The sequence below is a fragment of the Protopterus annectens genome, chromosome 17.part0 (genome assembly GCF_019279795.1).
Source record: "Protopterus annectens isolate FY-2018-M chromosome 17.part0, PAN1.0, whole genome shotgun sequence".
Taxonomy (NCBI): Eukaryota; Metazoa; Chordata; order Ceratodontiformes; family Protopteridae; genus Protopterus; species Protopterus annectens.
This window is the reverse complement of record NC_056751.1, coordinates 347,736,434-347,763,050: the sequence shown is the minus strand read 5'-3', so window position 1 is coordinate 347,763,050 and position 26,617 is coordinate 347,736,434. Positions and strand designations below refer to the sequence as shown.

The 26,617-nt window shown below is 42.7% G+C and overlaps 1 protein-coding gene across 1 annotated transcript in view; it reads left to right on the top strand.

Moving 5' to 3' along the window:
* Positions 1-26,617, top strand: part of SAAL1 (serum amyloid A like 1) — a 579,650-nt gene that overhangs the window by 160,035 nt on the left and 392,998 nt on the right. The window contains exon 5 of the mRNA XM_044059076.1: positions 3,065-3,144. Within this exon, the coding sequence (XP_043915011.1) occupies positions 3,065-3,144 (80 nt within the window). The remainder of the gene's footprint in view (positions 1-3,064; positions 3,145-26,617) is intronic.

Here is a 26,617-nt window from a genome sequence, read left to right as displayed (position 1 = left end):
TAGTTCTGCAGGGCCTGCTGACCCATGCCTAGGACTCTAACCTAGCCTTCCACCCCTCTCCTCAGCTTTGATAATCCTCTCACAGGTGATGACTGCAACAGTGAAACCCAAAGAACATAGTACAGTTGTGTACACTTACCATAAATGTAGATGTTCAAGTGTATTCACAGTTGCAGTCCTGGTTTCTCTCCCTCCATCTCCCATATAGCATCTTCTCCTAGGGGGACATAAGCTTCCCATTGTGGCTTTTAGCCACCAGGACCACTTTTCCTTATTTCCTTGTGCTTCTGACAGGTTAGGGAAAGAAAAACTGATGTAATGATGTTGGCTGTCTTGCTTTATAGCACTGACGACCTAACATCAGACTACAGGCGACTGCAGCTGATGGAAAAAAACATTGACTCTGATATTTGGGCTGACCGAGGGCTACCACAGCAGGGATAACCCACAAGTGATGACTGCAACAGTGACTTCACTCGAACATCTACATTTATGGTAGGCATACACAACTGTACTTTTCTCAAGCAGAAGATATGATTTTATATCATTCCAAGTTTCAGTAACATAAAATTGGACAGTTCTCTCTGTCCTTCCTTTCTTTGGTAAATACATCTGTAACATATATTGAAGTTGTGGTTATTTTCATATTGTTTTAAGTAGTTTTATTAACACTTTAAATAGTTTGTTTGCCAGGGTAGCACATTAATCACAGTAGATGATTTGCAGGCATAGTCCAGGTGAAGAAATTCACAATCATGGAGTAATCGTAGAAGGTAGAGTCCCACTGATAATGAAAACATATTAAAATGTGTATGCAGCATTTAAGGTCTATCATTTATTTTTGATATTTTTTTTATACTAGATTGTGTATTGTAATGCTATTCGTGCACTGCTAAAGTTTAGTTAGGGGGTTATCAAAGTATTTTGTACAGTAATAACTAACAACTGACACACAAGAGATTTAAGGTATATGTTTATATATATATATATATATATATATATATATATATATATATATGGGCGAGTGTGTATATGAGTGTGATTGAATGGCGGGACTGTTTGCTCTCGCTTTTGTTTGTGTGTGTGTGTGTGTGTGTGTGTGTGTGTGTGTGTGTGTGTGTGTGTGTGTGTGTGTGTGTGTTTGAGCAAGTCCTGCAACAGTGTGGGTGAAAAATAGATATCAGGGAGAACTCTTAAGATGTTGGAAACACTAACCACCATAGATAACTTTTGACTTTCTTGCCTTAACAGCTTTTAAACAAAATGTGGGCTGAGGAGAATACTAGACACCTATGTTAACTGTAACATCGTTCCTTAAGAGCAGTTAAGGATGAGGGATGAGGGGGACATTAAACACCAGTGATAGCTCTGTAATAAGATACCTTAAGGGCATTTGGAAAGACATTTTCGATCAGATGGACCTCCAGACACCAAGGATACTGTTAGGTACTATGCCTATACACACCAAAAAGAATTAGAACTCTGCACCCTCCCACCTCCCACAGTTGATGTGCGTCCTCTGTGTCATCACTAGACACCAGGGTAACACAGAATAGTAAATAAATAAACTAAAGTACAAAGGGGGGACTTTGAACCCTATGCTCTTGACACAGGAAACCGCAGCATTAACCCACTATACTAACTGATAAGTTAATGTAGCAAAGTTTTCTTTTATAATGTAATGAGGATTTCTGTCAGTATTCAAGTCTTGCAACAGTTTGTGGGTTACAAGGGAGAGTGTCAGGGCACATAGAAGTATACCTCTCAACCTCATATCATAAGAAGTCTAAGCAAAGCCAAAAATAATGAGGAGAGAAAGACACTATCGGGGACTGATTGCAGTTATTCCTCTTGCAGACATGGACATTTACTGCTAGAATAATAGCTTTGGCACTAGCATGCATTTACTGATATGAAGTAGGAAACTCTGTTTGGCATTAAGGACTGACTGTAATCTTCAGTGATTTATGAAGGCAGGAAAGTAAGGAGAGATCAGTGATGTTTTGATGACACTGGAGCACTTAAGGGGTATGTTGAGTGTGTGTATATGTGTGGGAGAGTGAACTGGGGGAGTGTCTGTTACAAAGTGATACTTGGGTTGACAGTTTTAACTTCACTAGGAAAGTACTGATCTGCATCTGTGGTAATTAAAGGCGATTCAAAAACATCTAAATTAGCTGATAAAGAGGTCTCCCATCATTGTGGTTAATGTGTCACTGAATAAAATTCCCTCATTGTGTAAATAGACACTTTTTACCTCCGCTGATACCGTGAGTGTTAGGGCTGTTATTGAGTCCTCAGGAAGGATAGCAAACCCGTGGCTTATTTTTTATATATGTATACGTATACATGTTCTTTGATGGAGTGGGTGGCTTCAGAAATCTAGCAAGTGTAGACTAATCAGCAAGTTTGTGTCACTTTAGCTCTGAAGTTATGACCTTCAAATTGCTAAACTATTTTTTTTCTTTTTAATTTTAATGTTTGCCTGTGTTGGAAAGTCTTAAATTCAGGATCTCTGTTTTTAGAGACTGTCATCACCATTATCATGACAATTGCATTGTTTGGGATAAAAGTTGTAATTGCTGACCTGACTTTTCTTGTTTGTAGGCATATATGATGTACAACTTTTAGTTGAAGATAAATTCTTTAGTGTCTAGTTATATGATACTTCCATAATCATAACATATTGGCATCAGATTGTGTTTTATCAACCAAGGTTGTTAGGTTGGGAATTTCACTTTCCCTGGCCCGCAGTAACATTTGAATAACAATTTAAAAGTGTGTGTGTGTGTCTGTGTGTGTTAGAGTTTATGTATGGATTAGAGCCCCCTACAGGGAGATATGATTCTCTTCACTGTAATCATTTTTTTTTTCTTTCTTATATACTTTGCCAGCACTCAGTTGTTGATGCCGTAGGTGTCATAAGTTCTGGTATCAGAAAAGCATATGGAAATTATTAGCCATACTTTCATGTGTACAATGTGGTTATGCTGTTGTGTAATGTGGCAACCTTCTATGAAATGCAAGAGTAACATAGGCTTTTATTTTGCTGTTTAATCTGCAGGAGATATGTGTTGGAATTCTTGGTAACATGACATGTTTTCATGAGACATGTTTGTTCATCAGTAAATATGAAGAGCTAGGGTAAGTGTCATTTGACATTTTTAAAGAGCACTTCAGCATGTGTTGTTTTAAAGTGGATGTACTTTTTCCTTCTTAAAAAGGAAAAGTTATACTGGAGCTAGTTCAGATCAAAACTTGTAAATTGCAAAATGTGTCAATTTGTTTGACATCTGTTATATCAAAACCAGTTGTGAAGGGACTGATGCATCTTCATCTGCCTATAGAACTCACAGCCAGGGGTCTGCAGAAGCTCAGCACCTAAACTTTTCCCAGGCCACTTATCTCCTACCTTTTCCTACAGTTTTGTGATTAGAAAGACCCAACTGTAGATCTTTTTTTCTATCTGCCATTGTGTTTGCCTTTATTTATTTCTGTGAAGTTTTTGTTTTAAATGTTCAGTGATGACCAGTTTACAATAACCAAGCACTACGTTCCACACTATGAACCATCAATAACCAAAAAAGCAGTGGTGTGACAGGTAAGGAGGGAAAGATCTAGAGAGGTCCCAAACCAACAATACTTTTCTTAAAAATATAGTTTAGTGGTTTCCTCAACTTGCAGATTAATGGACTCATTCTGATGAAGTCCATTAATTCTGGAGCTGCTATCTTTCAAGACAGCCTTTACAGTGATCCCAATCAGCAAGTTATTCCTGGGATGCCTGTGAAGGTAGAGAAAGATTGGCTGTTTTACAGCGCTATGTGCGACTAACCCATCCTCCTTCCTACACCTTTTGGTAAGACTTTGGCTTCTTCATTTTTTTGTGTTCTGCTTTCAGTGGTTTAAAAGGGATCTGGAGAAGAAGCCTTTCCATGCACAAAATTATGGGGAAATGGGAGGAGCTAGGCCTAGGAAAATTTTTAGGAGCCAAGCTGCCTGAGTCCCACTGACTTCCAGCCATGTAGTTAAGATGAATATGGACATGATCCTACACATCTGTTGCTATGGCTTAGTACATAACTTAAACTTTTCTTTTTTTCTGTTTGTAGAAGACTGGTGCATATTGTGACATTTGAGACTGACTTATTTCACAGTGGCATAATCAGCTGATAACTGTCTTTTCTTCCAGTCATTTTGATTTCATTGACTTCTGGATCATGCCAGTCATGGGACTTTTCTGCTGTTCGCATCTGGAGACACCTGTAACTTTTTTTTCTTTCACCTGCACTGAGCTTATGTGGCCATTAGGTGGTAGGAGTAGCATACTTATTCCAGATATCAAGGGCAGAAAATTTCAGTATTTCTCCGTTGGTTTGACATCTCAGTATTGCTGAACCAGAGTTGCCACTGCCACTTGTCCAATTTTTTTCCAGATTATCTGGAAATTGGGCTCCTTGTCCAGGTTTTCCAGTTTTTGGACCCTATAGTTCAGTTTTTGAAAGCCGTCTTTTGTTAGCGCTTTTGTGTTACCTTTGCTGGGGTCATGTTCGTGTGTGACATCAATGTGTCATCCGACACAGAAAACTGCTGTCCTGCTTACTCTCACCTTCCCCCATTGCTGATTGCAGGACAAGCCTGCTTAGTCAGTTGAAAAACTTAAAAGACAGACATTCAGAGGTAAGTATTGCTGAGACGCCGAGCCTGTAAAACTTAAACAGGAAATCCAAGGGATTGACTTGGTGACTGAATTTGGAGGCAAAGGCAGTTTCGTTTCAGTCGGCAGTATTGTGATTTGCATCTCTAAATTAGAGACTGGACTGGAATGAAGCAAGTATTTTTTTTTTAATTAAGCAGGGAACCAGATGTAATGAACAGTGGGTGTGAATTTGAAGGACTAATATGAAATGTCCTGTTTCTCATCTTCCATCTTGCCAGTTCCTGATTTTGCAGAATGTCCTTGATTTTTGTTATATTCCTCAAGAACTATATTGTTTGTTTTCTGGTAAATCACTCAGGACTGCACTGACAAAAAATAATGACAGACTTTTGAGTTTCAGGCTTTAATTTCATTCAGAAAATTATTATGTGAAACATGTTATTCCAACAAGTTTATAAAACAAAAATAATATACTGTTTTCTTGATTTTGGACACACGTTCTCCTGTTTTTCTTGGTTATATCCTTGATTTTTGTGCTAGTGTCCAAGTGGTTTGTGGTTGCAACTTTTTATTAGTCACTCAGAGCTAAAATTACTGGGTTCACTTTTGTTATTGTCAGATATCTGAAGGGTAAGCAACAAAAGTGGTTATAGTTGCTGGGACGGGGAGCTTTATGAAAATGGAAAAAGACTGATCCTGATGTTTGCTAGTTTAATGGTTTATTCTGTACTGTAGTCTCTATTTTTATCACAGTCAGATGTCTTGAGATGTATACAGCCAATAATGTGGCTGTAACTGCTGGATGGGGGGGGGGGGGTCTATCAGTGTATGATGTAACTGACCCTTTTGTTATTTGCTCAGTTTAAGCAGTCATTAGTCTGTCTTTTCAGGACTACTGTGCATTTGCGTAAAGTAAGTTGGAAAGCTTTGTGGCTGCTTTATTTTATAATAGTCAGACAGTCTGAAGTATATGGAAGAGGCAGGGCTAGTCACCTGACAATGTGTATATATATATATATAGATATATATATATATATATATATATATATATATATATATATATATACGGATTCACTTCAGAAGACTGAAAGCCCAAAATCTTGAAAGTTCAAAAGACTGAGACCAAAATCTTGAAAGTTCAAAATACTGAATCTCAGAATACTGAAAACACATAGGATACCAACATTTACTATATTCCAGCAGAAGTAGATACAGAAACAAATACAAGACAAACCTGGTCTATATTAAATCATCGAACGCTTAGAAAAGCAAACGATGATTTATCAACCCCATGTAAGCGAAAGCTTACAAACTCAAACGCTTAGAACAGTGAATCTGATATTGTTAATCCTCGTTCATTCCTTACGCATGGGTATTCGGTTCCGACCTCGGAACCGAGCTAGCCATTTTCCAAGCTCACGTCAGCTTCAAACTCTCGAGCTAAACTCTTACCCACAATCCCCCTCTCCCTGTTACCTCAGATTTCGTTTGCCATGTTGCCATTCGGTCATGTCAAGCTGCTTCTTGAGCTAAGTACAGTTATTTGTTGTTTGATAGTAATTCATATTACTTTTCTGTCAGAAAAGTTTCTATTTCATTGTCTCTTACCTTATCACATCTAACAACCATATTTTCTTCAGGTTTTTCTTCTCTTTTCTCTACCTTTTTATCATGAGGTATTCTCCCCTTACCATCGTTGGTAATCCTTCCCTTTTTTCTCATACCTTCGGGTATTCTTTTATACCATTGCTGATACCCTTTTCTGCTATTTAATTTGCTATCATGGCAGATAAGAAAGGTAGTCTGGGGTTTAAACAGTGTTCTGATTGTGGACACAAACTACCTATTTCTGATGCACACTCTTTGTGCGTTTATTGTTTGGGGGCGTCCCACTTGTCTGTTGACCCGCCCTGTACTATCAGTGAAAACTTTTCAAATAGAACTTTGTTGGAAAGGAAAAACAAGCTGTTGCTGAAGGGACTTCTTAAATCTCATATAAACAAAATACGGCCACCAAAAGATGCAGTCTCTTCCACAATAAGCCACACTGCAATGAAAACTGAGTCCTTTTCATATACTTGAACAGAAAATTTAATACAAAAATTAACGACTAAGCGCTTTCGCCAGCAATCTGGCTTCCTCAGAGTCGTTTAAAATACATTCAAATACTCCATATATATTTTACACTCAAGGCTCATTGGGCCAAATCATAAAACACACCCCCTTAATTACAACAATCCTAAACACTGAACAATTAAATGTTACAAATATAATTAAAAATAGTGTGTACACATTAATACATAATGTATAATATTAATCATAAATGGTGATGTTATATCCATAAAAATCTACTTATTAGTATCAAATATCAATGTAAAACATTCAATATACACTCAAAACACATTATACAAACACACCAATCCTGTCCATAGAAGCAACCAGCTAAATAAATTGCATTAGTATTAAAAATAAAAAACATACTGAAATGTATTGCAAATTACACTACTACATAACTAAAATAATTACCTATGTTAACCACTGAACATAAGTCCCTACTACCTATTGTATCCAATCACTATATTAACTGTGACCTTAACCTTAACATAGGATTAATTGAAATATAATCGTTTAAACCCGGGGGCTTACAGGCATCTAATCTTAATTATTTTAGTTATGTAGTAGTGTAATTTGCAATACATTTCAGTATGTTTTTTATTTTTAATACTAATGCAATTTATTTAGCTGGTTGCTTCTATGGACAGGATTGGTGTGTTTGTATAATGTGTTTTGAGTGTATATTGACTGTTTTACATTGATATTTGATACTAATAAGTAGATTTTTATGGATATAACATCACCATTTATGATTAATATTATAAATTATGTATTAATGTGTACACACTATTTTTAATTATATTTGTAACATTTAATTGTTCAGTGTTTAGGATTGTTGTAATTAAGGGGGTGTGTTTTATGATTTGGCCCAATGAGCCTTGAGTGTAAAATATATATGGAGTATTTGAATGTATTTTAAACGACTCTGAGGAAGCCAGATTGCTGGCGAAAGCGCTTAGTCGTTAATTTTTGTATTAAATTTTCTGTTCAAGTATATGAAAAGGACTCAGTTTTCATTGCAGTGTGGCTTATTGTGGAAGAGACTGCATCTTTTGGTGGCCGTATTTTGTTTATATGTCGCTACAGCCCTTGTGGGTGTTACGTTTTTAATTTTTACTTCTTAAATCTCCCTTTTCAGAGGCTATTTCTGGGTTGGAGGCCTCAACTTCTCCTAGAGCCCATAAGAAAATCTTGGATGTTCCTACCAAGGCTAAATCTTTGCCTTTGTCCCCGGCTGGGGACTCTCACCAACCAAAACCTACAAAGGCTGAAGTTTCGGCTCTGGAGCTCACTCAGTCAGCCCCAGTGCTTTCGGTGCCTAGACCTTCGGCACTGAGGCCTTTGGCTCCATTAGTGATCTCGGCTCTGTCTTCTCCTGCAGCCTTCACTATATCAGCACCGAGGGGCTCCTTGGTTCAGACTATTACCACTGTATCGGCACCGGCCGTTCACTCAGCGCAGACCTTGACCACGTCGGCTCCGACATCGTACTCGGAACCGATGCCTTTATTGTTGACTCCAGTTTTGTCGGTTCCAGCTTTGGTACTGACAACCACTTTGGCACTGATCCCTGTGTCAGTGCAGACCATGACCTCTGCACCGATGACTTCTTCGGTGCAGACACCCATAGTCCAGTCTCTCTCGGCACCGTTGTTCTCTGTGCGGACTGGTGAGATGGGCACCGAGTTTGCCTCTTCTGTGGACAGGCCTGTTTCTCCCTCAGTCTCCGTGAGGTCCACTAGAAGCCTTTCTGAACATGATGTGTTGCGTCTTGTGGATCAGGTGCTCTTGGCCAGAGGTATCCCACCCCTTAGGAACTATCCTTCCTTGGGAGGTGATCACCCGTCTCCAAAGACCCCTTCTTATTCTTCTCCTTCATTCTTCAGTCTTCCCCTTCTGCGGTTCCCTTTACAGATCTCACTAAGGAACGCAGTTGCCTTCATGGCAGGAAAGTTTTGCTACGCCCCAGGATGTCAGTTGTGACACGCATAGTTTACTGCTCCACAGCCATCCAGGGACTCCGAGTCGGCAGGCTGAGCCACTTAGGGGAGGGCTGACCCCTGTCCTAGACATTCACTCCTCTTCAGGTGGACCAGCCTTCCAACTGATGGAGAAGGCTTTCGCTGCTGCTGGCAATACTGGACTGTCTATCCCTCTGCCCTCCTCTGGTACACTGGTTTCACAAGTCATACCGAGCAGACACTGGATGCAAGGACCTCAGGACATATTCCCACAGGAAACCCCTTTTCTGCTGTCTTCTCCAGCTTCTCCTGCTGAGGAAGTCCACCGGAAAAGTTTGTGTAAGAGGAAGCACATGGACTCCACAGAGGAGTCCCTCACCGAAGACACAGATTTTGATGAGGGGGAAGGATCCCCTCGGTCACCCTCTGAGGTATCTTTTGGTGATATCCACAAAATCCTGAAACAGAGAGGTGACTGGCAGTCCTCTAATCCGACCTCTGAGGAATCTGTGTTCCTGCAGGCCTTTCGCACCTGGCCCACTATCTCCTGGGTTACTCCACCTGCCGATGAACTTGTCCAGCTTATCATGCAGCATGTTTGGAAGGCTCCTGATACCGTCGAAGCTATTCCCCGGAGGCCAGATAAGATTTTGTCCCCTCCTGCTACGGATCCCCATTGGTCAAAAGGTCTTCCTGTGGATGCTTTGGTGGTAGCGTCCGCAACAAAAAAGGATCTGGCAGAAGAAGAAAGCCAGACTGTCCATCCACCTAACAAAGAGTCCCGGGCCCTGGACAGGATAGGGAAGCGCGCCTTTGCATCAGCGACCTTTATATCAGGTCCCTGAATTATATGGCACACTTTACCAGGCTTCAAAGTGATATGATTTCTGAGCTCTCTGAAACCTTGGCTGGTGCCATGTCTGATGAGGTCCGTGACAAAGTGGCCTCTCAGCTGGCCACCATTGAGTCAATATCTAACTCCTCTATGAGACTGATATCTCACGCATCAGAAGGAGCAGCTAGAGCAGCGGGTTCAGCTGCGGTCTTGAGACGACACGCCTGGATGCGCTTGTGCAATTTCGCTGAACCCTTTAAAGCTTCCTTTCTTAACACTCCCATTGAGGCCTCCTCATTGTTTGGACCCAAAGTTAAAAGCACACTGGCCAGATGTGAACAGGACAGTAAGACCCTTTCTGCCGTAGGTGTCCGTTATTTTTCCCCTCAACGTGCTTTCTCCCGAAACCAAAAGAGTGGGAAGATATGGTTCAAGAAATCTCAGGGTTCTTTCCGTGACATACAGGCTGAGTTCTCCCCTAGAGGCAGAGGGGGAAACTCACAGGAAAGACGCACCTTTTGGGGCAGAGGGGGTCTGCGTAACCAGGGTTCCAGGGATTCTTTCCCTGGCCAGTCCTACCAGCGCTCCTAAAGAGCGGCGCAACTCCTTTCCTCTGGAGGTGGTTGGGGGACGTTTCTCCTTGTACCATTCTGCCTGGCTAGCCATCACCACCTATTCTTGGGTATAAAGGATTATAACCAGAGGTTATTATATCCCCTTTGATCTTTGTCCTGTCCCTTCGAAAAACCTTCCCGACGTTCCACCCAGTCAAAGGGAAGAAGCAGCACTAGAGATAGAAAAGCTGCTAAGAAAAAGAGTCATCCAAATAGTCCCTCCAGACCACATAGGATTCGGATTCTACTCAAGACTATTTTTGGTGCCAAAGAAAACCGGGGACAGGAGACCAATTTTGGATCTCAGTGTATTGAATAAGTTTGTGAGAGTACAAAATTTCCAGATGGTCACAATACAGTCTATCCTCCCTCTTTTGGAAAAAGATGATTGGATGTGCTCGATAGATTTTCAAGATACGTACTACCACATAAAAGTAGACAGTCCATCAAGAAGATTTTTGCACTTCCGTGCAGGAGCCAGTCACTACCAGTTCAGAGTACTGCCCTTCGGACTCTCTACCGACCCCAGAGTGTTCACAAAGTGCATGGCAGTTGTCACAGCTCACTTGTGATTTCAAGGATTCCAGGTGTTTCCATACCTAGACAACTGGCTCATTTCCACCCCCACCAGACATCTACTGGAAGAAGCACTGGCATACTCTCTCCTCACTGCTCAAAGGCTAGGCATAACCATAAATTGGCAAAAATCCAATCTCACCCCATCTCAGTCGACAGAATTCATAGGGGTAATCTTGAACACAAAGAACTGCAGAGCTGCTATTCCAGAGCACAGAATTTTAAGGATAAAGCAACAACTGTGTCCAATCCTTTCAAGGGAGAAATCCACGGCTCACTCGGTTCTACAGCTGTTGGGTTCCATGGCAACCTCCATCACCATTGTCTCCCTGGCCAGGTTTCACATGAGGCTTCTACAATGGCTACTGCTCACCCAATGGTATCCTTTTCAGCATCCTCTTTCAGCCATGATTCGAGTAACCCACAGGTGCAAACAGGATTTAAATTGGTGGATGACACGCAATCTGTCACAATGGTCTTACCCCTTCTCCCCCCAGCAACCCAAGGCCACAGTGACCACGGATGCCTCCGTGATGGAGTGGGGGGGGGGCTATGTCAGGGGCAGACAGTCCAAGGCACTTGGTCCAAACTGGAGACCCATCTGCATATAAATGTTCTAGAGCTGAGGGCGGTGCTTCTGGCGTTGCAAGCATTCCATCCCCTGCTGCCGTCTGGGACAATTGTGATTCAATCAGACAACATGGCGGTGGTCTGGTACATCAACAAGCAAGGAACCAAATCTTACCCCCTTTGTCGAGAGGCCATGAGGATATGGCAATGTGCGATGGCTTCCAACCGTTTTCTTCTAGCAACGCACATTCCCGGGAGTTCCAAAGTGATAGCAGACAGACTCAGCAGGTGCATTCTTCAACCTCACGAGTGGTCCCTGAATCCCTTGATAGTGGCGGAGATCTTCCACCTCTGGGGGCATCCTTGCTGCGACCTCTTTGCATCCCCGATCAACTACAAATGCAGCAACTACTTTGCCCTGATTCCCCTACCGGGACAGTCACCCAGGGATGCTCTAGTCCACGATTGGCCCTTGGGTCTTCTTTACGCATTCCCATCCTTTCCCCTCATTCTCCAGTTTCTGAAGAAAGCCTGTTGGTTGAATAGCAAGGTGAAACTCATAGCACCATATTGGCCTAGACAGATTTGGTTCCCCTTCCTTTGGCCTCACCTACTAAATCGACCATGGATTCTTCATCCAACCCTGGAGTTGATCTCACATCTACAGAACCTGATTCATCCCAACTTGAACAGCCTGAAGCTCACGGCTTGGCTACTCCAATTCCCTTGATTGCCAGGCAGAATGATCTTTCTTTACCAGTACGTGACATTCTCATTGTATCTCATAAGTCTTCCACTAGAATTAATTATCTGAGCAAGTGGAAAAGATTTACCTGTTGGCTGAAAGATAAACAAGTAGATCCCTTCTCAGCACCAGTGTCGATAATACTAGACTATCTGGCAGACCTTTTCCAATCGGGTCTATCAGCCTCTGCCATTAGAGTTCATTTGGCTGCAGTTTCTAATTTTCATGAGGGTGTCCAAGATTCCTCTCTTATGTCCCACAAATTGTGCAAAACCTTCATAATAGGTGTGAATAATCTAAAGCTACCTTTTAGAGAACCTATTCAACCATGGGATTTATCATTAGTTCTACAAGTTCTGACAATGCCACCTTTCGAACCAGCCTCTTCTTGTGACCTCAAGCATTTGTCATGGAAAACCTTGTTTTTGGTCGCCATTACTTCTGCCATACTTATCTCTGAGCTTCAAGCTTTATGTATCAAGAGTCCATACTTTATTTTTCATAGAGATAGAGTGTCTCTGAGAACTAATCCATCATTTCTGCCAAAAGTGATCTCTGAAATGTCCATTAATCAAGCCATTGAATTGCCGGTTTTCTTTCCCAATCATTCAAACAGAGGAGAGTATTGCCTACATTCCCTAGATATCCACAGGCAAATCCGTTTTTACTTAAACAGGACTAGGTCCTTTCTTAAATCTGACCAGTTATTTTTGATTTTTCTGGACCTAGATTAGGATCTGCTGTTGCTAAGGTCACATTAGCTAGATGGTTGAAGGACTGTGTAACCTTCATTTATACAAAACGCAATATCTCATTGCCTACTACCATGAAAGCTCATTCAACAAGGTCGGTGGCAACTTCTGCTGCCTTCCATGCCAGAGCTTCTTTACATGATATCTGTGCAGCTGCAACTTGGGCTCTGCCTCATACCTTCATCAATCATTACAAATTGGATTTGGCCTCCAGGGGAAGAGCATCTTTCGGTTCTATGGTGCTCAGGAATGTCCTTCCATGAGACCTTACCAGGAATAGAGGTAGCTGGGGACTCTGTCCCATGCGTAAGGTATGAACGAGGATTAACAATATCAGATAAAGAAGTTATGTCTTAGCATAACGTTCCATCTGTATTGTTGATCCTCGTTCAGTCATTACGACCCTCCCTCCTTCCCCCTCCTGTGGTTTCTAGTGGATCTCATCATCCGGTTCTCTTAGGTTATTTGACCAGAGGTAGCCTCTACCTTCTTTGACTTGCAAACTCAATCTGAGGTAACAGGGAGGGGGAGATTGTGGGTAAGAGTTTAGCTCGAGAGTTTGAAGCTAACGAGAGCTTGGAAAATGGCCGGCTCGGTTCCGAGGTTGGAACTGATACCCATGCGTAATGACTGAAAGAGGATCAGCAATACAGATGGAACATTATGGTAAGATATAACTTCTTTTTTTTTCCAAGGGAAAAAAAAAATCGCTGTTCAAAAAAAAAAAAAAACACTTAAAACACAACATAAAGTGGGGTTCACCCCCCCACACCCCCCTACTTAAATATACCCACTCCGAGATCGCACTACAGTGACAAAAATGGCAAAGTAATGGACGCGGACAAGCGATTTCTTTCTCAGGGAAAGAATTCGCTTATATGCCACTTCGTCATTTTGCAGTTTTGTCTTTTCAAGTTCGACCTAAGACTCGTTAGAAAGAATGCGTCTTCGGTAATCTAATAGGAACCCGAGAAACCATATTACTTTTCTCCAAGTATAAGCAGGGGGCAAGCTCCCCTGCACCCACTGCTACTTAAATATATCAACTCCGAGATTGCACTCCACATAACAAAATGGCAAACATACCATTATGTGTTTCACGACTGCCTGTTGTAACCTTAGTCGTGTTCGCTTCTAACTGGCTGTACTACAAAATAACTCATGTTAGTGTAGTGAAGTGCAGTCTCGGAGTTGATATGTTTAAGTAGCAGGGGATGTGGGGGGCGCAGCCCTCCATAGGGGGCTGCAGGGGGGCTTGCCTCCCTGGTTATACTTGGAGAAAAGTAATATGGTTTGTCTTGTATTTATTTCTGTATCTACTTCTGCTGGAATATAGTAAGTGTTGGTATCGTGTGTTTTCAATATTCTGAGATTCAGTATTTTGAGACTCAGTATTTAGAGTTTTCAGTCTTTTGAACTTTCAAGATTTTGGTCTCAGTCTTTTGAAATTCAAGATTTTGGGCTTTCAGTCTACACACGGATGTTGTGGACTGAGAAGTATCCAGCAAGTATTTCAAAAGGAGCCGTGATGCGCCATCAATTGTTCAAAGCCCAAAGCCCAATGGAGTTAGATCATCCCTTTTGGACAGTAGACGTTGTATCATATGTTCCTTGTCAGAAAGCCTACGCTTCTTGGGTGATGATGGAACACAACATAGAAACTTCTGTTTAACATCCTCTAAATGGTTCTGCTTCAGACATATGGCATGCACTACATCTGTGATGTATAGATCCTTTTTCCCCAGTAGACTCCTCAGTCTATGGTGCCAGCCCTCTATGGCATTCTGGTTCCTTGGGTAGCTCATAGTGCATGTATCAGCCTGATTCTAGAATGGAGCATCAAAGAGGGGTGGTTGTCTGTTGGAGGTTGTACCTCTCATGCCGTAGTGTCTAGGACATCCTAGAATGTAGTTATTTTTGAAAAACTTGCATAGTGGAGCACCCCTGTCACCCAACGCCTCCGCAATAGATGTAAATGTATCCATAATATGCTCCGTACGTGTAAATGCAAGGGCAGTGATTTGCTTACATAACAGTACAAATTGTGTGTCAGTGCTATGCACTTGTATCAAATTTAGCTTTTGGATTTGCCTCCATATAATTTGGCACAGATGGAACCAGCAACCCTTGGCCATACTGTTGGGAAGGTGCTTTATGATGCTATTTACAGCCCCCTTCTCAAAATCACTTAGTACCATCCTAGGTTGGAACTGCAGCTGGAATTCCTCACGTAAGGACATCAGGGTTGCCCAGAACTGACTGTAGCACTCCTCACATTTAGAAGGAAATATGGCATATACAAGAGGTACTACTTTACTATTGGCAGAACCATCCAAGCTGTAATGTACGGAGTATACCTGCTTATTCTCCCTTGTGCTAATGGGGAAGGTTCCATCTACAAGAATATATTCAGAATTACACAGAAGACCAAGATTACTGTCGGTTGTGAGAATCACAACATCGTATGTATATGTTTAATGATGAAGTGGCCCTGTTTCAATGGTATCATGTCAGGGCTTAGATCTTTGAGACTAGCTAGGTCTACCCTAGGATGTGTGCTATTTCTACACCTGACCCTACGTACACACTGCTTCAGCGCATCTGCATTAGTCAAGGTGGTCACTACGTCAGTGGACGTGGTTGCCAGAACCTCCGATACAATACTACAGGGCTCCTCCAGAGTCTGCTCAGCACACCTCTTGATAGCTTCCCATACCCTTGTCTGCTCTACCCTGACTACATCAGGTGCATGGAAATGTGCAATACTTTTGAGTAGCTTCTCTTCCCCATCACATTTCTCCATTATGCAACAGCCCTTACACTTCTGCATGGCTTTCTGAGTACAACAACCATAGTTTCTTTCAAGGGTTTTCTTTTCCAAATAGTATTGGTACCCATCAATACAAAGGACTGAGCGTCCCTTCTGAGACTTAACTGTATCATACTTATTGCCAATAACTCCAGGATAGCTCACATTAGGCTGATCAGACATCTTAACTTAGCACACCTACAAATCAATAACAGTGCTGTGATTACTACAGTGTACTTAACTACATCTGGTTTACTGCACTCGTGTATTAAGGTTTATGTAAAACCAATAACTAGCACTACCCCTGGCATAATCAATAGTACCGTCCATTGCTGCTAAATGCAACACACAACTCAGTCCAATAGCAGCAATTCAGAGTTATATGCAGTGTTGTATTTACTACAGACAGTTTGTATTTGCAGTTATGAACACAGTACTGAAAACATCCACCATGTCAACAGCCTCACTATGGTGTTACCCCTCCATACACAAATGTTAGTATTATCTGCTGGAATAAAACTCTCTATCTGGATAGCTCAAGCAATATGGTGACTACTACAACGTATTTCGGCAGTTATATATTCTGTACAATACTCCATATGGTAAGCTGTAACCAGTTAAAAGAATACACATCTAGGCTCCTTACAACTATATCAGGTGGCATTGCCAACAGCTGTACAAAGTATATTCCACAGGTGTCAGGAATCATTAAACAGTATGGCAACTTATCGTACATCGACATTTTCATGCAGTTAGCTATTCATGACCGTATTCATTACAACATTGCTATTAACTGATGTTTGCTACGCAGATCACGTACGTTTATAGGCTGTCCTGTATCAATCACATTGACATACATATGCATCATTATCCTTGTGAATATAAATACACTCCTACTGACATAACTAGGGTTACAATTAGCACCGTACACCTGCTGCATTCGTTAGTATTACACTCACCCTTCCAAGGTCCTCCCTGATGTTGGATATCCTGTCTATGTTTAAGCTTTCAGCAGACAGCTTCAATAACTCCACTGGGTGTCAGGTATTATCTGATGATCAACTGATTATATCAACTACAGATATGTATTCCCACCGCCGGCTAGCCGAGCCCTCTACGGACGTCTACAGTAATGTGACATGCAAGTCTGCGTCACGGCTTTATTTTCGTCATCACAGTACGTCAGATTCAGGTATGCGACAGTCAGTAGTTCGAATTGGGGAGCCTGGGCGTAAATTGTACCATGATGTTCTTCATCTCACATTGCTGCAGTCCTTACATATGGGGTAGTCCGCTGTCCTCGGTCGGCCCGAATACCAAAGTATTAGGCTGACGTCGGTCAAGGCGCTTAAAACTGACATCAGGACGTCAGGGTACAAAAGCGCATGACCGACGTCATTTCCTCAGTCTTTTTTGCCGCATGGTCCGATGCAGAAGCAGCGTTGCAAGTGCCGTTCGGCGTTCTGAAATTTTTCGAAATTGGAGTTTCAGACCGAATCCAAGTTGGCTAAGTACCCCGTTGGGGAATATTTTGTTTTTTTTCTTGCCTCAGTGTTTTACCGGATGTCAGAAAAAGTGAATAACTGTATTTCTTGTGGGAAACAGATACCGCATAGGGATTATCATTCTTTGTGTATTCCTTGTTTGGGGCCTGAGCACGACGTTGTTGGGTGTCGCTTTTGTGCTAGGTTCAATAAACGCACTATTAAGCGAAGGTTAGATTGTGCTAGGCTGGTCTTTGGGAAGCGGTGCAATTATAATATGCCGTCGGATTCTCCGGCGCCCGCTTCTGCGAAGAAGCGCAAAGACAAAGCAGCTAAACCCAGGCAAGATGAGTCGTCCGTTCCGGACGCTGGTTCTTTAGAGGCTTCAGTGGAACCGGTGGTTCCGACGGAGACTTCTCTGGAGTCTCAGGGGGAGACTTTGATTTTGCAGGAGGTGGTCTCTCAGGAGGCAGGTCAGGCTGAAGGGGCTTCTCAAGTTACTGTAATCCCCTCCCTTCCTAGGGTGGTTAGGTCTTCTCCTTCAGTTTCCAAGGCTTCTCCCAGAGGCAGGCCAGTTTTAGCTTCTGTTCGTGTCACTCCTAGTTCAGCAGGGTCTGTGCCTAAGAAGCACATGCTTAAAATGGCAGAAGATTTGATTACTATGATTAGAGGTTCTTTGCCCCCTCCTGATAAGAGGCCTAGGGTGGAACCAGAGTTGGGAAGTTTTGAGCAGGCTTCGGATGTTTCAGAGTCTTCAGCTGAAGACTTACAGGAGTACTCTCCTTATTCTGATTCTGATGCAGATGATTCCACTCCTTCTGTTTCTCCTCCAGAGGATTTTTCTTTTTCAGAGACACTTCATTCTATGAGGGAACATTTTAAGTGGGAAGGTCAGGACTTCTCTGATTCTAGGAAAAGGCTTAGGGAGTTTTTGCTGTTACCCAGCATAGGCCCTTGGCTATACCCCCTGTTCTGGATGTTGTGGAAGATGTGTTTGCAGAGGCTTCACTTAATCCTGATTCTCTGCCTCCTGCTCCTGTTAAACCGGATAGGTATTACAGGGTGCCTGAGGCTCATAAATATCTTTATAAGAGTCCTAGGGCGGACCCAGAAACTATTAGTCAGGGACCTAAGGGTGTCAAGGCCTCTGTTGTAAAAAATCCGGTTCCTCTGGATAAAGAAGCCAGAGCTTTGGATAGATGGGGAAAGAAGGTCTATACATCTTCTACCTTAGCTATGAGGGCTTTGAATTGCCAGTTTCATATGTTGAAATATCAAAACTTTCTTCTTTCTCAATTGAAGTCTAAGGTGGATGCTCTGGCGGAAGGCATTGAGTGTAAAGAATCACAAGATTTGGTGCATGTCTCTGAACAGGTGGGTAAGCATTCATTACAGTGTGGTTTTGATGCTGTGCAGGCCTCGTCTAGGGTGGCTGCCACTGGCTCAGTTCTTCGCAGGCATGCCTGGCTGAAGGATCAGACTTTATCTGACCATGTTAAGACAAGGATTTTGGATGCTCCTTTGCAGTCTGATGTGTTGTTTGGTTCACCTGTGGAGTCAGTCTTGAAGAAAATGTAAGACAAGGCTAAGTCTATGCAGGCTGTTAAAGATTTTTTGCAAGTTCAGCCTCCGAAGTTTAGTAGGAATTGGCCTGCTAAGGGGTGGACGTATCCTTCTTATGAGTCTCAGTCTAGGGGTAGATCTAGACGTGGTAGGGGCAGAGCTCAGAGTTCTTTCAGGCCTAGAACAGGGAGTTCACCTGCACAATCTTCGGGTGAGGGCAGGGGCCAGTCCTTTCGTAAACAGGCCCAATGACCTACTTTTTCAGCTGCCAGATCCTTCTTGCCTGGCAGCACCTTTGGGAGGAAAGTTAGCACTCTTCAAGGAAAATTGGATGTTGATTGCCCAAGACAAATGGGTATTGGATATCATACTCCAAGGTTACAAGTTTTATTTCCATACCTTGCCTCCTTTCAAAGGCATGCCGGACGTTCCTCCTCAGCAAAGATTAGAGGCTTGCAAACAAATTTCTCTACTACTTCAAATAGGGGCCATACAACCGGTCCCTCTGCCAGAAGTGGGCCTAGGATTTTATTCTCGCCTGTTTCTAGTACCAAAGAAAGGAAACACGTGGAGACCAATTTTGGATTTATCTATCCTCAACACATATCTGGACATTCCCAAGTTCAAAATGTTGACGTTACAACAGCTTTTACCTCTGCTGGGCAAAGATCACTGGATGGTGACTCTGGATCTCAAGGAGGCTTACCTTCATGTTCCTATCAGGCCCAGTTGCAGGAAGTATCTGCGTTTTCGGGCTGGGACTTCACATTATCAGTTCTCTGCATTGCCCTTTGGCTTATCTACTGCGCCCAGAGTGTTCACGAAGGTTCTGGCTCCAGTGGTAGCTTTCTTCAGGCTAAGAGGAATACAGATCTATCCTTATTTGGACGATTGCCTGATTCTGGCCCAAGAAAAGGACGAACTTCTTCATCATTTACAGTATGTGATGGCAGTGTTAAGATGCCTGGGGTATTCTGTGAACGAAATAAAGTCCAGTCTAGTACCCTCTCAGGACATGTGCTTTCTGGGTGTGAGACTGAATACAGCATCCCAGATGGCCTGTTTGACCCCGGACAAACAAAAGAATCTTTCTCTTTACTTCCACCAGTTGTCTCGTCAGTCCAGGCTGACTGCAAGGACAGTCCTGCAAGCCTTGGGGTTCATGGCATCTTGTATTCTGGTACTTCCCAATGCCAAACTGCATATGAGGAAGCTACAATGGTATCTCAAGAATGTATGGACACAGCACTGCCAAGATTTGGACACTGTCATTCAGATAATACCTTGCATTCAAAAGGAATTTTTGTGGTGGGCTCAGGAATGTCACCTAAACAAGGGACTCTCTGTGACCCGGCCAGAGGCGAGTCAGATTTTAACGACAGATGCCTCAGACAAAGCTTGGGGAGCTCATCTGAATGGAAAATGGATACAAGACACGTGGCCTGCCAGACTTCAACATCTACATATCAACTTGAAGGAGATGTTAGCAGTCCAATTTGCATTGATAGCTTTCAAGGATTTACTTCTTCCAGGGCAGGTGTTGATTCAAACAGACAACACAACTGTCATGTGGTACATCAACAAGCAAGGGTGAACGCATTCTTATCCTCTATGCAGACAAGCAATGATTTTGTGGGAGACTGCTCTCAGTTTACAGCTAAATCTTCAGGCAAGGTTTCTGCCAGGAGCACAGAACTCCTTAGCAGATGTGTTGAGCAGACGAATTATGGATCCCCACGAGTGGAAATTGGATCCTCATGTATTTCAGAGATTGACAGTGTTATGGGGAACTCCAGACATAGATCTGTTCGCGTCTCCACTAAATTACCAGCTGCCAAAGTTTTGCACAAAAAGGTTTCATCCCACAGCTTGGAAAGTGGATGCTCTCTCATTCAATTGGAGCAATCTTCACGTGTATGCCTTTCCACCTCTGCCTCTCCTCCCAAAGGTACTGCTGAAGGTCAGACAGGACAAGCCAAACATGATTTTAATAGCTCCAGATTGGCCTCGACAGCACTGGTACCCATTACTGAGAAGTCTGGTACAGGAGCCTCCATGGCCTTTGCCTTGATTCCTCACCTGCTGTCTCAGGAGAACAGTCATTTACTCAATGTCAAACTTCATTCTCTACATCTGACAGCCTGGCATATTCTGTTCTAAACCCTGGAGGGTCTCAGCTTCCACAACAAGTTTTGAATGTTATTTTGGAGGCCAGAAGGCCTAGTACAAGGAAAGTTTACGCAGATAAATGGAGGAGATTTTTATTTTGGAGTACAGCAAAGGACTTTGATGTTTCTAAACCTAATTTAAGTGTTGCGCTTCAATACCTTACTGAGTTATTGGACAAAGGTTTGTCCTTCTCCTCTATAAAGGTTCATGCTGCAGCAATTTCTGCTCACTATGACTGTGACCCACCATTATTTTCTCAGCCTTTGTTTAAGCAATTCCTTAGAGGGGCAAAGAATATAAGACCCCACGTAGAGCTCCTACTCCTGCTTGGGATCTCAATTTTGTGTTGGAGAAACTCACTCTACAACCTTTTGAGCCTGCAGCATCGGCAGAGTTGAAATATTTATCATGGAAGACTGCTTTTTGTTGGCCATTACCTCTGTAGAAGGGTTTCTGAATTACAGGCCCTTATGGCAGTTGAGCCTTTCTTGATTTTCCACAAGGATAGGGTGTCTTTGCGTACTAACCCTTCTTTTATGCCTAAAGTGGTTTCTAGTGTGGCTTTAAACCAAACTATTCATTTGCCTACTTTTTATGCAAACCCCAAAATAAAGGGGAAAGGATTTTGCACACTTTGGATATACACAGACAGTTGCGATATTATTTGAGCAGAACTAAAGGGTTCAGGCAGTCTCAGCAGTTGTTTGTTTCTTTTGCTTTGGGTTCTCAGGGCAAACCTGTTTCTAAACAAACTATTTCTAAGTGGATTGGGTTTTGTATTGCTTTCTGTTATTCCCATCATGGTAAGGAGATTCCAGCTGGGATTAGGCCTCATTCCACTAGGGCTACTGCCACTTCTACAGCTTTTTGAGGGGGTGGCTACTAAAGATATTTTGGAAGCAGCTACTTGGAGTTCAGTGCATACTTTCTCTAAGCATTACCACCTTCCACTTTACTCTAAATCTAGGGCTGGATTTGCCACTGCAATTTTACAGGGCATGTTGGCAGCTCCTAATGCTGTATAGTTTTGCCATCCTCCCTTACCTCTGCTTTGGGATTCTACCCATATGTAAGGACTGCAGCAATGTGAGATGAAGAACATAGTACAGTTTTGTACCTACCATAAATGTAGATGTTCGAAGATCCACATTGCTACAGTCCAATTTACTCTCCCTCCTTCCCCTCTGTTGTTGAAGGTGGTGGTATGGTTTGTGTTGTACATATTGTAAATATGGTTAGTGCACGGGGGGTTGGTTAGGTTTTGCTGGTTTTTGGCTTTGGCCTGTTTTGTTAGGGCCTTCTGACATCTGGGGCAAGAAAAGACTGAGGAAATGATGTCGGTCATGCGCTTTTGTACCCTGACGTCCTGATGTCAGTTTTAAGCACCTTGACCGACGTCAGCCTAATACTTTGGTATTCGGGCCGACCGAGGACAGCGGACTACCCCATATGTAAGGACTGCAGCAATGTGGATCTTCGAACATCTACATTTATGGTAGGTACAAAACTGTACTTTAACATGATGAGACCTTACCATGATAGGGAGGCCCTTGCGCTGAGTATTTGCAGTGGATTGCAGGAGGAGTCTGAGGGAGATCTGGTGACTGATCTCCTCAGTAAAGCTCGGACTGACACCTCAGTAGAAAGGGTAGCAATGTCCCAGCAGCTATCTCCTACCCAGGTTCGAGAAATCCGAGCAGTGTTACAGAAGTTTGGTAACATGTTCACTGGGAAACCAGGGTGCATCATTCTGGTGCAGCACCAGGTGGATACAGGACCCCAAAGGCATATTAGGCAGGCCCCTTATAGGGTGCCTGAGAGAGTCAAACAGACTCTGAGGGAGTAGCTACAGGAAATGTTGAAACTATTGGTAATTCAAGAGTACAATAGTCCCTGGGCCTTCCCCAGTGGTGCTGGTGCCAAAGAAGAATGGCAGCACCAGCTTTTGTGTGGACTACAGGAAATTAAATAGTCACACAGAGTCAGATGCCTACAATATGCCTAGGACAGATGAAGCCCTAGAGCAGCTGGGTGAGGCTAAGTATCTTACCACCATTGATCTTACCAAGGGTTACTGGCAGGTACCCTTGACTCCCAGTGCTAGAGAGAGGTCAGCCTTTGTGACTCTTTTTTGGCTTGTATGAGTACACAAATATGCCCTTTGGGATGAAAAATGCCCCAGTGACTTTCCAGAGGCTGGTAGATCATATCCTAGCAGGAGCAGGAGGGTTTCCCCTTGCTTACCTAGATAATATTGCCATCTACTGCCATTCCTGGCAAGAACACCTTCAGCATGTCAGGGAGGTGCTGGGCAGACTACAGAGGGCAGGGTTGACCATTAAGCCCAGCAAATGTCAGGTGGGTATGGCAAAGATCTCCTACTGGAGACATAGAGTGTGGAGTGGTAAGATCAGGCCATAACCTGCCAGAGTGGAAGACATTCAGGCATGGCCTGCACCTGTTACCAAAAAGCAGGTGAAGGCATTCTTAGGGACAGAAGAGTACTACAGAAAGGTTGTCCCCAGTTATAGTACCATAGCTACTCCCCTCACAGACTTGACAAGGAAAAACAGGCCAGATGAGGTAGTGTGGACCCCAGCATGTGAGCAGGCATTCCAGAAGCTTAAAGAAGCTTTGAGAGGACCCCCTGTGTTAGCCAGTCCAGATTACAGCAACAAATTTGTTGTGCCGGTGGATGCTTCAAACCATGGGGTGGGGGCTATACTTAGCCAGATTTCTTCAGAGGGAGAAGAGCACTCAGTGGTGTATCTCAGCCATAGGCTCTAACCCAGGGACGGATGCTATGCAGCTGTAGAAAAGGAATGTCTGGCCATAGTGTGGGCACTGCAGAAACTTTAGCCTTATCTGTAAGGAAGGAAATGCACTGTAGTTACAGATCACAAACCCCTAACATGGTTACATCGAGCAAACCAGCAAAATGCCAAGTTACTAAGGTGGAGCCTAGGGTTGCAAGCATATGATATGTCAGTGCAGCACCGTAGGGAGTTTAGCAGTGCCAACGCAGATGTGGTCTCAAGACAGGGAATGGGGTAAGGTATACCCAGACGGACTCAACCCTCTTAAGCAATATTTCTCAAGGGTCACTTGAAAAACTAGCTTGAGTTCTTTGGGGGGGGGGGTGATGTGATAAATTGTGAATACTGGCAGCCTAGCTAGATAGAATTTTACAAATAATTCTATGTCATTGTAAATATTAATATGATCCACAGGTTGCTTGTGTTACAAATGTAAGAAAACTGTTATGTGCTGAGCTTCAAAAATTTAACCACTTTGCAACTTGCTGGAAGAAAGCAGAATGTGTATAAACTCTATGCCTATGTAATGTATGTTTTCATAGTGGAAAACTGGGACATATAGAGTTAACTGGCAAACTCTAAGAAAATAAGCTGATAAAGACTTTTACGATGTGTTATAAAGCCATTTTATCTCAAACTAGGAGACAGGATGTCTGGGCTGGGAGTTTTTTCTTTTGTCTTAAGACAGAGTTAGTTAATTGCTCGGTGTCCAAGGAAATTGTTTTACAAAATCCAGCTCAGGCAAGCTTCAAAGAGAGAATTGTCAGCTTCTGAGAGCTAAGTATTCTTAACATAAACATGTTAAATTTTAAGTTCTGTGAGTCTGGGAACTTAAGTAGAGGTGGCAAGAATTATGTAATCTGAGCCAGCAGTAATGTGTATTATCAATTTAAGTATGATCTCTCAGAGAAAGAGATGGAATTTTGTATTTGTGTCTGAACCTGAACACATAAGCTCAGCAACACTTTGCTTTGCTCTGTAAGTAAGATATTTAGAACAGTGATTTCTCTTAGCGATAGATAGAAATAGCAAGATTAGTCTAGTTTTTTATGTTTATGTCAGACTGTCCTACAATGTTGTTTTAAAGTATTTCCTGTGGTCTGAACTCTCTGATGTCATTGTGTTGAGTTAAGAAGTACTGTCTTGTGTTTTTATTATTTAATAAGTATATTTAAACCTCTTAACTGTGGCTGTTTTGTGTAGAGATAATTTAAGCTCTTCAAGTACTTGCATGTATTTGGTGATACTGTATAAGCCACTCGTAAATAACCTTCAGATCTTAGTCACACTTACCAGTTGGATGATAATAATAATAATAACACTGCACAGTAGAACTGGGCACCCTTTGGTAAGGGCCTTTGTAGTAGCTGATAGTAGCGGTTGATGGTAGTCTGTACTGCTGTATAGTCTGGACAGAACGGTTGATGGTAGTCTGTACTGCTGTATAGTCTGGACAGAAGGGGGCATAGCTAGTGAACCTGCGCCAGCCTTCCCAGGAGTGCCTGTGTGTTTGTATATAAATCAAATCTCAAAGTGTGTGTGTGTGTGTGTGTGTGTGTGTGTGTGTGTGTGTGTGGGTATATATATATATATATATATATATATATATATATATATATATAGATATATATATATATATATATGCACACATATACATATGTTCATAGGTTGGTACAAGGCTATCGACCCTAGGGCCTATAGATGCCTAGCCATAACATTTCCCTGGATATTTCTTCCCACAATATTTACTTCCCTTGACCCCTGTCTAGCTGGGCGGCTGACGTGATCCCTGAGGTAAATTTCCTATCGCCCGTCCAATCGTCAAGGTTCCTTTTGAAGAGGGCCAACGAGGTGCTCTGCTTGACATGTATGGGCAGTCTATTCCAGAGTATGGGGAGTCTGTGGGTCAGGAACCTATCCCTCCAGCATGTTTTGTTCATTGTAATGACAAGGTTTAGATCCCTGGAGCATGTGGCTCTGAGGGATTGGAATTTATTTAAGTGGAGCATGTCCAAAAGCTCAGGGTTTGACATGGCCTTGTATGTTAAGTAGAGATCACCTCTGAGTAGACAATATGCCACAGTGTATAGCTGGAGTTTTTTTAGACGGACAGCATAGGGCATCTGCTTTAGGCCTGTGATACTTTTAGTGAAGTATTTCTATGGTCTTTCCAGCTGTTGCAGATGTCTTGTGAGGTACACACCAAATGGGGCATTGTACTCTACAATGGGTCTAATGAGGGATGAGTACAGTGGGACAATGACCTCCTTTTTTCTGGATGAAAAGCCCTTAGTGATGAGGTGTGTCACATAGAAAGATTTCATGACTGTTGTGGCGATGTGGTTATTGAAGGTGAGACCACTGTCCACCTGTGTCCCTAAGTCTCTCATCACACTTTCATTGTTTAGAGTACTGTCACCTATGTGGTAATTCATGGGTACATGGCTTTTCCCAAAGGGAATAACTATACATTTCTTGGCATTAAGCTTGGTTCCATGGCTCTAGAACCAAGCATCTGTTTCTGTAAGGCCATTTTGTAGAATATCCTCATCATTTGGGGATTCAGTAATGGCTCCCAGTTTGCAGTCATCTGCAAACTTTGTTAGCCGAGTCCCTTAGTGTTAGCCTGTACTTCAGAGAAGTAGATGCCAAACAAGAGCGGTCCCAGGATGGAACCCTGAGGTACTCCGCTTGTCACCTGTCTGGAGCTGGATTTGAGTCGGCTACTTTTACAGTCTGGGTTCTGTCAGTAAGCCAGTTGGCAATCCTTCGAGTGGCATAGGGATATATGCCCAGCTTAGTAAATTTATCTATGATTCCAGAGTGGGGGATGGTGCTGAAGGCCTTGGCGAGGTCCAGATAGGCTGTCTGGACCGCCTTATCCTTGTCCACAGGTCTTGAGACTGATTCAAAGAAGTCAGTCAGGTTCAGGAGACAAAATTGGCCCT